Source organism: Thermobia domestica, chromosome 6, assembly GCF_964235325.1.
Source record: "Thermobia domestica chromosome 6, izTheDome1.hap1.1, whole genome shotgun sequence".
NCBI classification, from domain to species: Eukaryota; Metazoa; Arthropoda; class Insecta; order Zygentoma; family Lepismatidae; genus Thermobia; species Thermobia domestica.
In genome coordinates this window covers 2,978,597-2,991,746 of record NC_137459.1, presented here as the reverse complement: position 1 = coordinate 2,991,746, position 13,150 = coordinate 2,978,597, and the positions used below count along the sequence as shown (strand labels likewise).

At 35.2% G+C, this 13,150-nt stretch overlaps 1 protein-coding gene across 15 annotated transcripts in view; it reads left to right on the top strand.

Annotated features, from left to right (window-relative positions):
- The window catches only part of PMCA (plasma membrane calcium-transporting ATPase 3), a 765,800-nt gene that overhangs the window by 687,082 nt on the left and 65,568 nt on the right, over positions 1-13,150 (top strand). For all 15 annotated transcript variants that reach the window (XR_014131792.1, XR_014131781.1, XR_014131782.1 and 12 more), the window contains 4 exons: positions 2,719-2,921; positions 6,186-6,292; positions 9,507-9,642; positions 11,034-11,275. Coding sequence is in view for 3 of the 15 variants with exons in the window: in XM_081761243.1 (XP_081617369.1) it covers positions 2,719-2,921; positions 6,186-6,292; positions 9,507-9,642; positions 11,034-11,275 (688 nt within the window). In the remaining 12 variants the exon portion in view is untranslated. The remainder of the gene's footprint in view (positions 1-2,718; positions 2,922-6,185; positions 6,293-9,506; positions 9,643-11,033; positions 11,276-13,150) is intronic.

The following is a 13,150-nucleotide window of genomic DNA, read 5'->3' as shown; positions in this document are numbered from 1 at the left end:
ATGGTAGTAGTTAATCCGATCACCATTAAATTAAAATTACAATAAACATCACGTTTAATAACATTATCATTATTACATACCGTTTCGTACATTGTTTGACACATTAAATATATATATACACTAATTCTCAAGGCTCGATAGACATCACAAACCACAAGAATATTTTAGAGCTTAATTACAGTAACTCGTAACATCCATTTCACCTTAGGATGCGTCGGTGGCAGAGCGTTCATCTCTGGTGCTTGGGGTCCCTGGTTCGATCCCACATCGCGCCGTGTGGACTTTGTGGTGGACAAACACTGTGCTCGTGGGTTTTCTCGGGGTTCTCCCGTTTCCTCCCACTTTCTTCATTCCACCATTTCACTCATCTCTCATCATCATCGTCTCCTTTAGCCTAACCGGCATAAACGTGGGACGTAAAACTTAAAGATTTCATTTTGCATTTCACTTTAGAGAAACCGGGTCATCAATAAACAAACTATTTCGGTTTGACTCTTGGTTGCCTCGTTAACAAGCATACAATTGTCGCCAAACTGGGATCATGATATTTATTTTGTGACTGACGTAGCCTAATTATTTAGGATGGTTAAAGGTGGTTCTACAGGTTCACCACTTGTGGAATATGGACTTAATCAACCGACGAGGTTAATAGTCGATGTGATTTCCTTGTTTTCTCAGCCTTTTGAATTCCTAGAGTAGCTGTAATGATCGGTCACTTAGATGTTTAACATATCAGGTTGAAGGATGCAGTGACTGCAGTTGAAATCATCTCCAAAAGTAGTGGATGTAGTAATCTAGTAACATAAGTAGTGGAAATATTTTGGAGGCACTGAAAGTTATATTTACACCATTCAACTGTTGGCTGAGATAAATTGTTTAACAGATTTTCAGTACAGCAATATATTTGTTTCTCAGTACTTATGAAATATCAAACTCCTACAGAGGTAAAAAATGTAATTTATTTTCCTTTCGTTTGTTTCCTGTCACGGCGTTTTGCAAAACAAGAAAGTAGTTGATACACTTTCTCGAACTAAAATGCTGGAAAATGTCCGGTTTGATATACGAGGTGTGTTCAAAAAGTATCGAACCTTATTTTTTTCTCTCGCAAACCAATGAAGCACGGAAGACTTTCTTCAGTGTAGATGTAGAGGGTACACTCATGCGTAGTCTTGAATTTTTTCGCGCCCACAGAAAGCGTCACTCTTTGGCGCGGGAGACCCGGGTTCGATTCCCGGCGGGAGCTCAGGTGGTTTGGAGTCTACGTTAATCAGTAGGTCCACGTCACATATAGCCTCGCTGCTGAACGCGCCGTTACACTCAAAATCAAAACAAGTCAAGCCAAGAAAGCGTCAGTTGCTGGCAGTCGGCCAATGACTGAAGACGTGTAGTCGGATTTCATTTTTTTTTGTAAAACGACAAAAAAAAAAAAAAAAAAAATGAGCGCCGATATTGCATCCTTTTGCCATAAGCTTGGCGATACTCAAGCAGAAACCATTCAATCGGATCGGTACATTCAATTTTGAACGAGAATTTGGGTATGAGGAGAGTGTCCACGAAATTTGATTCAGGCTTTCATCGCCAAACACACCATTCCTATATATCGTCAGGCTCCCTACTCACCCAACATGGCTCTGTGTAACTTTTAGTTACTTCCCAGACTGAAAATTCCACTAAAAGTGACGCGATCTGAGTCAGAAGAAGACATAATGTGGAATGTGATGGCATGGTTGCTCACCATTCCAAAAACTGCGTTCTAGAAGTGTTTCCAACAACGGGGGAACGCTGGAAGAAATGTGTGCATTACCAAGCAGACTACTTTGAAGTGGATTAGTTTTCGGATTTCCAAATCAATAAATGTGTTTTTGCTAACCAAAGGTTCGATACTTTTCGAACACACCTCGTATTATAGAAAGAGAAACTCCAAATGCCTAGCAAAATTTGTACTGTACTTTCGCGATCAGAATTTTCATTACTCTGTTAATTTTCAAAAGTTAATGCAGTTATTATTTTTTTTTTTATGTAGTCGCGAGTTCGATAAAATATTATTGAAAGTAAAAGATTATTTTGAAGATAAGTAATAAATAAATTAGATGAAATAAAAAATCAATTGACAGTGAGGCTAAATTTTTATTTATTTATTTGGTTTCGTTTCTGTTCAAGAGATTAGTAAGATTTATGTCATGGATAATTGTTGCCTTTAAACAAGCCATCAACTTCAAGCAGTTGCAAAGAGTTGTTTGTGTATCATATTCTTATCATTAAAATTTGCGTTTTTAACCCCTTCCCTGTGTTCGGCGTATTATTACGCCCACGGTCAATCTAGAACTTACAGCCTATTTTCCTGAGCGAAACTCTTTCCGTAGTGTGTAATTTTTTTGAGAACTTCTGCGCAAAGCTTACAACATCAGTTTAGTGTATCACGAAACACGTATTAATTCGCTCAACACAGGCAAATTAACTATACTGTGTACGGGAGCGTATTATTACGCCCGACACAAAATAAGCTACAACGACCACGAGCGTATTATTACGCCGAACACACTGAACAGAAGACCCCAGTCAGAAAATTACACAGGGAAAGGGTTAAAGAAACCTTTTTTTTTTTCTTTAGATTATTTCCTGTTTTGTTGCATGAACAGTGTTTGAATGCTATTTATACTTATCAGTGATATTGTGTTGAATTATATCTAAAATAAATTCTTTCTCTCCATTTGCTAGGTTCAACTATCGCTGTTCTGACCGTTATTATTTTAGTAATTCAATTCTGTGTGGATAAATTTGTTATTAAACAAGAGCCTTGGAAGAGTACATACGCGAATGAGCTTGTGAAGCATTTAATTATTGGTGTGACTGTACTGGTTGTTGCAGTTCCAGAAGGGCTTCCATTAGCTGTTACTCTCTCACTTGCGTATTCAGTTAAGGTAAGATGATCACAGTAACATAATCTTCACATTCTCATTTTCCGGCACAAAAGGTTAAATTAAAAATATTTCACAACGTAACCACACTGCATATAATTCCTGCTTTTGCTTTCCGCTCTGACCTTGGTTGAAAATATTGCGGGGTGAGTTAATTCATTTTCTAACAAAGTGATTAAATGTAGAAAACTCTCCAAAAATTACAGGCTAGCCCAAAAGTAGATATACAGTACCGTACTGATCAGCTCATTGCATTTTATATCATTTCTCATTGTTATAGATCAGGTAGACTTAGTTTCTTTATTATTTGTTCTTAATGTGTTTTTACTTATATCTTAAGCTCAGAAGAACCTAAGCAAAAAAATCCATATACTAGAATGTTATACTTGATCAACGCAGGGGGGTGTATACCTACTTTTGGATCACCCTGTATTCTGAAAGATGACAAAATTTTGAGAGTGAAAAAGTATAGAGAAGAGAAAAGCATTAAGTAATTTATAAAAGAATTGAGAAATATAAATTAATTTCATGATTGCCAATGTAGGTATGAAATAGTTCCGTATAAGATCAACTTTTACAACTGGTAGAAAGATCTAGGTTCATAAGTGGCCGAAGGGGGGCAGCAGTGGCGGATCCAGTGGGGGGTCAATCGCTCTCCCCCCAGAAAAGGAAACTTTCTTATTTTATATATATAAATAAAACCAATCCCAGAGTTTGGAGCTCTTAAAAGCAGCAGTATTCCTACCCACCGCCCCTCCCCAGAAGTCCGTCCTGGATCCGCCCCTGGGGGGCAAGGTGGGGCCCGAGCCCCCCTGGCTCACGAAAAGGTATACGTAATATAGCAAACCACGTATAATAAATACCAGACATAATATAGCAACCATGGAGATGCTCCCCTAGAAAATTTTCTTCGAGTGCCATTGCCTAGGTTATTTACCAATTATTCCGTTGAAGCGAACGATTCTAAGTTGACGTTATATTTATACGTCATATATATATAATATGTAAACAATTCATGTAAAAGACTTACGAAAGTTTATTACTTTTTGTCATTGAAAATACTCTTATATCACAAGGATTTGGTGTTTCACCAGCGTAGAGATGTAAAATTTCCGAAAATATTGAATCAGCCGAAAAAAAAAAAAAAAAAAAAACAGGAAGTAAAAAATAATTTTATTTCTATATTATTTCTCTCAATGTACATTACCTTTAATGGACTACAAAATTCAATACTTCGTACTTCAAATACAGTTATAATGGATGCAGTACTTCTAGCCAATAATAATGGGACGGAATGAAGGAAGAAAGCTTTTTGATTCAACTTTGAGATCTGTGAACATACAAGAGTAGATCAACTGACTCACTCGCTGATTCACTTATTAGCAGATCTCCGTAACTATTAGAAGTTTAAGCCAAACTCTTTCTTGTTACGCTGCAGATAATACAGAATTTTGCGAGGTGCGACCTCCAAACAGCGAAAACGGGAGTCTGAAAAACTTTTTTCCTGATCTCCAATCCCTCAAAACTATTATTTGTAGAACTTCGAAATTTTATACTGATAATAAGATGAAAAATTACAAAATGTGAGACCATGGGAGGGGGGGGGGGGGGTAATAAGTAATTTCATTGAAATAGAATTTATATCAAGTCCTTTGAAACCAGATATTTTGTCTGATGAAGGCAACATCTTTCCGAGTTATAACACTTATTATTTATTAAGAGTGATTTGCTTTTGTCAGATTTTACTTTTAAGAAAAGAAAATATATATTTTTATCTTTGAAATATTTCTTGGATCAAATGATCCAGTATATTTCAATCAAAAATTTTCTTGTACACCTTATACCTGGAGAACTACATATAGTGTAGCCAAACCCAAACTATCACTTAACTTTGTATGGCCTTATTCCGTAGAAGATACGAAAACTGTATTTAGCTGTTCAAAAATTTTGTGGCCCCTGATCCAAGAACTAATTATTGGCCAAGATCGCAATCTTTTGATCCATTGTTGGTTTTCGTAAAATTCTTGTTTTCTTTAAAGGTTTCTACCTGTTCGTAGAAATGGGTCCCATCTAAATCCCTATTTTCATAGTTTATTATACAATATGACAAATCATGTATTTGAATTTTCTGAATTAATATTGTAACCTTTTATCGTTTTTTCATTAATTCCCAGCACCCCTTCTCCCCGCAAATAATAAAATCCAAGTACGGTGTATATCGTATGGTATCTACAGAACTCGTCTGATGTTGACCAAACTTCGCGTAAGAAAACAATTAATACTGCACACAAACTTACTTAGGCCACGTACTTGTTGAAAAATAATAATAATAATAATAATAATAATAATAATAATTGTATTGGAATGTATCTTAATAATAGTGATATTATTATGTATAGCTTCCAGCGAGAATTTCACCCGTAGTTTGATATTTGTGTTTATGCCAGAAAAAAAAATATTCAAAGTTAAAACTTTGTCAGGTAAATTTCCTATACTTAGAAATATGTTAAATTCAAACTTCATTCTCATTTCGTTAGTACCTATGATTCCATCCTAGTGCAACGAGGGGCGTACCTATCAGTGAGGGAGGGATATTTTATGAACCCTCTTTTCTTTTCATAGATGCAAGGAATATCATTTACAATCTTCAAAAAAAATTCTGGGCACACACTTCTCTTTAAAAAGATGTATTCTCCCAGAGACGTATAGAATTATAATACAGTAGTATTTTAGTTTGAAATAAAGATAATAGTACAAGGCTATTTAAGGAGAGTGGGGTGGGCTAGGATCTTTTGAACAAGACTGAATTATTTTGTACACACAACAGATATAGATCTAGTAATTAAGTTTCTATCTCGCGTAACGTTCAAATGTCTGAAAAAAGAAGTTAATGATTTTCGCGAATGTCACACAGGCCTAAAAAAATTTTGTTCCTCACATTATTATTATTATTATTATTATTATTATTATTATTATTATTATTATTATTATTATTATTATTATTATTATACAGACAAGTTTGAAAATGACTTTAGTTTTTCACGCACAGTTTATTTGCAAAATAAGAAAGTGTAGAATAAATTGGTCTGTCAAAAAGACAAAAGTCTCAGTCTCATTAAGAGGGAAAACAGATCATTATTAACTTTTCGTTACTACAATTACGCTTTTTTTGTTTTCTAATGTGATGTAATATTAACACTGTGCTCTGTAGTACTCTTTTAGTAAACATGCATTTCTAAATACTTTTATTTATTTATTTTTTTCCAGAAAATGATGAAAGATAACAATTTAGTGAGACATTTAGATGCCTGTGAAACAATGGGAAATGCCACTGCCATCTGCTCTGATAAAACAGGAACCCTCACCACGAACAGGTACTTTCTGTTACATTTCATTAGATTATCCAAAGCATTTCGAATGCATTCCAATTTTTAATTCTGTCAGTCTTGAGGAGTACGGGTCAAGAAGGTGGTTTATATATAAGAAAGTGTTACTTAACTATATGCAGTTAAATAAGAAACGCGAAGTTGCAATCACTTATGTCTAATTGTTTGAGAATAGTGCAGATCTGTGAGCACAAATTGGAGAAATTAAGAAATAATGAAGTAGCAAATGGGCTAATCAGGAAACTCTTGAAACTGCTGGAGCTGTCATGGTGTATACAGAAAGTGAAGCCGAATAATAGATATTTACAAGATAGCTAAATACAGAAATGCACCAAAGAGACTGGACACCTTGAGCTTTTAAGCATAGAATAGCTCATCGATGGAGTGTATAGAGAGATGGGGGAGAAAACTAAAAATCTATGTAAATAGAAATAAAAGTGGCTATGCTTGTGACTTAATAACTCTTAAACCACCCGACTGATTTAGATCAAATTTTCAGCATAGATGAGGTTTGGGCCTGGGATAGTTTTTATCACTGCACTTTGATGGCAGAATTTAGGGGACGGGGAAATATATTTAAAAATCATGGAAATTCACCGATATTAGTGTCGAATCCATAGTTTCCGGGGTCGCTGAGATGAACAGTGACACTTCCGATGTCCTTTAAATCCAAATTCAGCCCACAATAGTAATATTTACTTTTTATTTATATAGACTACTTATTATTTTCTGATTTTTCATTATATTTTCTTTGTTTCTATCGATTTGAGAGCTCTTCAGTAATAGAAAAATGGCTGACTAACGGAACATATTTTTAATTTTTCTTATTTTAACCCAGCGAAACGGATAATTGACGGTAGTAAATAAATAAATAAAGTAAGAGGTCTGGTCATGTCATTCGACTATTCTGAATGTTATATCGGAAGAATGTACAGCAAATCAATGTCACATTGGGACAACGAAATAGCAAGGCGTCCATCTTAAGTGGTTTATCCAATCATCACACTATTTCTTATCCTCCGTTGTGTCTTCAATATTTGTGCTTCTGTGTCGTATTGTATCCACCTTAATTACGGTATTATTTCAAGGAATTCAGTCTTATATTTTCTGTTTGCTAAAATCATTTCCTTTAAGCTTCGGCTGTAGTTAGCAGTCTTGTTCGGAAAATGACTGGAGTTTGCGATGGGGAATTAAAAGATTCGTAATTTAGGACTGTGGTGGTGGATACAAAATTGTGGTGAAAATTCAATGAATCTTGCGGCTTCATTGCTTTTTTTATTATTATTATTATTTTTTTTTAATACAAAAAGTAGAAAGTATACAATGACAGCTTCTCATATTTTAGTTCTTTTCTGATTAGCATTTAGCTCATTTCAGTTATTCTTTCCTAGCTTTCTAGAGTTTGTTTAAAATTTTGTACTATTCTCGTGTAATTTCCTAAATTTTTCTCTCGTACTCCGCGTTTGTCTTCTTGAAATTTAATTGTGTATCACGATAACAACCTAACCTTTACATTATAGTCTCCGTCATGGTAAATAATAAAGTAATTGCATTAAAAAAAATAATAAAAAGAAATGAAAGAACGTCATATAACAAGAGAATGAGAATTAGCTTTACTTTATAAATAATCTGATTCGTAGATGTTTGGTATAGAAAAGAGGAAAAAATGAGCAAATACTTTTAGAACTTGACTTGACAAAGAAATTGTTCAGGCTACCTTGAAGTTCCTTATTTCAGTCGGACGATAAAGTAGTGTTTAGTCATTGCTTAAGGTTGCTATAAAGGGACGAGTTTTGCCGATAGATGTCACAAGTCTTCGTATATCTCTCATATATTTTTTACCTTTCACGAAAATTTACAATTTCTCTTACAAATTTCGATCTAGAGACCTCAAATTTTTGGAGAAGGAACTTGATAACTTATCGAAGACAACAATCTGTGCTGATTTCTTATTTAGAATTTTCTTCATTGTTGAAGGAGTTATATTGTTAAAGCTTTGGATATCCCTTTCAACAATTAAGCCATTTCAACAATGAAGAAAATTCTAAATAAGAAATCCGCACGGATTGTTGTCTTCGATAGGTTATCAAATTCCTTCTCCAAAAATTTGAAGTCTCTAGATCGAAATTTGTAAGAGAAATTGTAAATTTTCGTGAAAGGTAAAAAATACATGAGATACGAAGACTAGTGACATCTATCGGCAAAACTTGTCCATTTACACCAACCTTAAAGATACGTATATTAGACAAGTATTCGTATTTATTTTTGTTTTATGTTGCCTCAGTAAGTAGTTTCCGATCGTTCTTTCAATTGTACTGACTGCCTTTATCAACATAGAATATACTACTCTTTTAGAAGTAATGGTTTGAGGAATAAGTCCGTAGCGTTTTTATTAAAGAGTTTTGTTGGAACAAAACCCAATAATTAATCAAGAATGTATTCGCTGTTGCTGTTTACGACCTGCTCCTACCTCTCGACCAATTCGTTGATTCCGTTCTACCAAAAATCGTCCGGCCTGGTGTCGAAGAAGTTGTTCAGCCAGTTTTTGAGGTCCTCTTCGATGTTGAAGATAACGCCCCTAATTTGGTTCTACACGCTGAGCGGAACAGGTGGTAATCGATTGGCACCAGATCCGGAGAGTATGGTTGGATGCTGAAGAACCTTCCACTCGAGCTCTTGGAGTGCGGCTGTGACTTATGCAACATGGGACTTGGCGTTGTCGTGAAGGAGAATGGTTTGGCCTTGTCGATCGGGTCTCTTCAGCTTGAAGTGCCACTCACTCTTTTCTTTGTTTCAGATTAACGTGTAGGCATAATTTCTCATCTCCCGTTATGATTCCGTGCAAAAAACTTTCCTTTTGACCTCGATGAAAAGTGAAGAAAAGCAGACGTTGAAAATGCTTATTTTTATACCTCCTGGATACTCCATTTCTAGCCCTGAAGAGAAAACAGATTAAACAATGATTAGCACAGTTTTGTAGAGCAGAAAGAGTGTTCTTTCGATTAAATATCAACACTTCGTCAAACAGAAAACAAATCGCAGTAAAACAAAAGAAAACTAAACGCTACGAATATATTCCTTAACCCAATAGTAAATAATGATAATGTATCTTCAAGTTTTTAAATCAGAAAATCACAACATATAATTGGAAATTATGTTCAGTGACGCGCTGTTTCTAACTTAGTTTATTTTTTGATTACAGGATGACAGTTGTACAGTCATATATTTGTGGCAAACACCACAAGTCTACTCCAAAATATTCAGATATTCCAGCTCATGTTGGAGAACTGTTAATCGAGGCGATAGCAATCAATTCTGCATACACGTCACGTGTAATGGTAGGTTTTGTGGATTCTCATTTAATATTACCTAACTAACCAGATGGACAATATTATACAGATTTTATTCAACTTCCAGATTTCATAGTATAAATTTGTGACAGAACTTCGAAGCAGAAAAGTCCATATCCATTGGGTAACCTGAAACCTCTGGAATTGTACGTGTGTGTGTGTGTGTGTGTGTGTAGGAGGGGAGGGGATGGAGGGTCCACCGTTTGCTTTCTAATTTCTAAAGCTACAGTAGACTGACGAGTATCCGGCCTAATGTGGCTAAAGGGCAGGACGGATAACAAAAAATCCGGATATTCCGGAGTTCTATGAACTCATTTCTTTATGAACACTCAGCATCCCCCAAGAACAATTTTCAAATACAGTACTGTACAGTTATAATTAGGAACAGTGGCAGGCGTACTATATTGAGATCAGTTACACACTGACGAAACAATGAACAATGAACAAGGAGCAGAACGCTGCTCTTTTTCTGTCACAACTTGTATTTTGCACACAACACGTACGAGGATCGTAGCAGACGCCCGCTTCCAATGGCTTGGTAATGTTGCCAATGCTCAGCCTTGACTTCCTCATTTAATTACGACAAAAGAAAACTGGACCGGATAGTCGAGAGCCGGATACTCGGAGTCTACTGTATATTATTTATTGTACAATAGTTTTACTTAAGTTTTTTAGAATGCCAAAGTTTCGTACTTTGCATATGGAGAGCGTTTTACATGTTACGATTAATTTTATTGGTATGTGGATGTTTACAGATTTATTTACTTAACTTTTGGGTTCCTTTGTCGTAATCATCACTTATAATTTTATATTCATTTTAAATTTCCAGAAAGGAATATTGCATTTCTTCTCGAAACTGTACCAATTATTCTCTTATTTTGTTTGAATTACGTATACGAGGGTTCTTAATTAACAAAGGGTTCTTAATTTAAGGTGAAGTACAGAGGCACGAAACTGTTAACTATTGATGTGTTATATTTGTAAAACTATAGTATATCTTCATAATACTAAAATGTTTTCCTTCAATTTACATGTCCATTCTTAATTTTAATCTAATGGACGTAGCTTCAACCAAATAGTAATAATCCTGGATTACTTACGAGTTTTGGCCCATAGATGGATGTCTGGAGGGTATATAAGAGATGTAAGAGGTGATCAACTCCCAAGATGCCACACGGAGTGGAAATCTGAAGACCCAGTTAGTGTGTGGAAATTGTTACATGTTTGGGTTTCATATATTTTTATTACATAGCCTTTCTTAGTGTGGTGTTGTTTAGTTTGACAGTATGGAAACAATTCCTGCTGGAATAGTAGCAAATAAATGTAAGATTTTTTTTTTCTTTTTTAAAATATTTGCATTGCAATTGCTTATTTTACAGCCTCCAGATGAACCAGGAGATCTCCCAAAGCAGGTTGGAAACAAGACTGAGTGTTCACTTTTAGGGTTTGTTCTGGACCTCAATAAAAATTACCAGACAGTTCGTGATGATACACCAGAAGAAGTTTTTACCCGTGTTTATACGTTCAACTCTGTAAGGAAATCCATGAGTACTGTAATTCCACGCGAAGGTGGTGGTTACAGACTTTTTACGAAAGGAGCTTCGGAAATGGTTTTAAAAAAGTGAGTTTATCCTCAGTTTTAAACAGAAGTGTATGTACGAGGGATCTTTCCAAAGTTTTGGTGTTATGTCTTTGAATAATAAATGGCTGAGTAACTAATACTTTCGTGTGCATTCAAATCGCAACATATTTGTCCAAAGATATTAGTCAACGACGGCCGGTATGAGTTAGCCTTTCTTGGAATATAAACATGCTCTATAAGTGTTAATTGTGAAAATATGGAAGGCGCGGTTAATTCCTATTTTCTCTGCACAGAGAGAGTTGAAACTTGGGAAACTGTTCAGCTGTTAGAAGTTATCTGGCAAGTCTAAACAGTCCAAAATATAGTTTATTATTGTGTTAATTGACTTAAATATAGTAAGAATATACCTAAAGAATGATCCTAAACACAGTTGTAAAGAACGTCTTGCAGGAAAATAGACGAATAAGTATTCGTGAGGTATGTATGTGTGTAGGAGTGTGTACACAGCATTAGCAAAGCGTCAGTCCGCTGAGTTATCCCGTTGGGACGAGACCAGAAACTGCGTCGATTCGTTAATTGTCAATTTCAAGAGCTATTTACTTGTTACAGGAACTTACTTCGATAACGACTAAATAAAACTAATGAAACATGGATCAGAAACCAAAAGACATTCCAGAGAGTGGCGCAGATTAGAGATAGGACCTCCACTTAAAACATGTTGTGTTCACTCCATTTGAAAGGTAATAATTATAGTATTTGAAGAATTACGATGTTTAATATCCTCTAGTCTAAGGAAGACTGTGTTGATAAAATGAATGATAATGGTGGAATAACGAAAGTAGGAGCTAACAAGAGAACGAGAAAACCCAACACAAAGCCCACTTGGCGGGAGCTGGAATCGAACCAGGGACCCCATACGCCAGAGGTAAGCGCTCTACCGCTGAGCCACCACGGCCCCAAATGATACATAGTCAAACAAAGGAAATCATAATTGCTGAGGGTATTATTCTTTCCTTTTGTCCGGTCCGTTGCGATAAGCACTTATCAAAAAACTGACCAGAAAAGGTCCATAACTGATCATGACTGCAAAATGATAATGAAAGACCACATACTGTTCGACAAACGAAGAAAATTTTAAAGCCCTGTACCGGGAGGTACCTCCGTAACCATGTTATTTGCTTTATCGATCTTCCGGCATCGTTAATTGTGATGTAATGTTTAAGAACTTTAAATGATGTAAAACATGCTTTAGACCATTGGGTAAAAGAGACTCCGAAAAAAAAAGTTGTTTAAAAATTATCTTAAAAATTTAATTTCGCTAGGAGAAATGCATACAGTAAAACGGAAGCTATAATGAAAACCTAAAATATGGTATAGGTGGGAAATATTCCTCGTATATATATATATTTCATTTTCAGCAGAAGCACTTGTAGTTTAGTTTTATTTATGTAGTTATTGTAATGAGGACATTAATTTGTAGCAGGCTCTTAACTGTTCGTATTGCACATAGTTTTGAAAAAAAAAAAAAAAAAAAAAAATGACATATCAAAAGGCGTATGCCAAATTTGTGATGCACACAGACCTGAAATTGAATGTGTTGAATAGAAAGTGTTCATTATTTATCCATACTAGATATAGCTAAATGCTGAATTCGCCATTAAAGTGTAAAATTTTCAACTTCTGCGAGAGAACGGAAGTCAGAGTTTGAAAATGCGATATGGTACTTTTTATTCGGATTCCGGTGTATGCAAGAAAATGTTTTGTTCCAAACACTAGCTAGATATTCCTCGCAGTACTCTTGAAATGGCTTCGAAGCTTGTTGAAACCAGCTAACGTTCCATGTTATTTTAAGACAAATGAAACTTTAAAAAGTTCACAACTAAAGTATCAATTTTCTTCCTACGTTCCTCATCT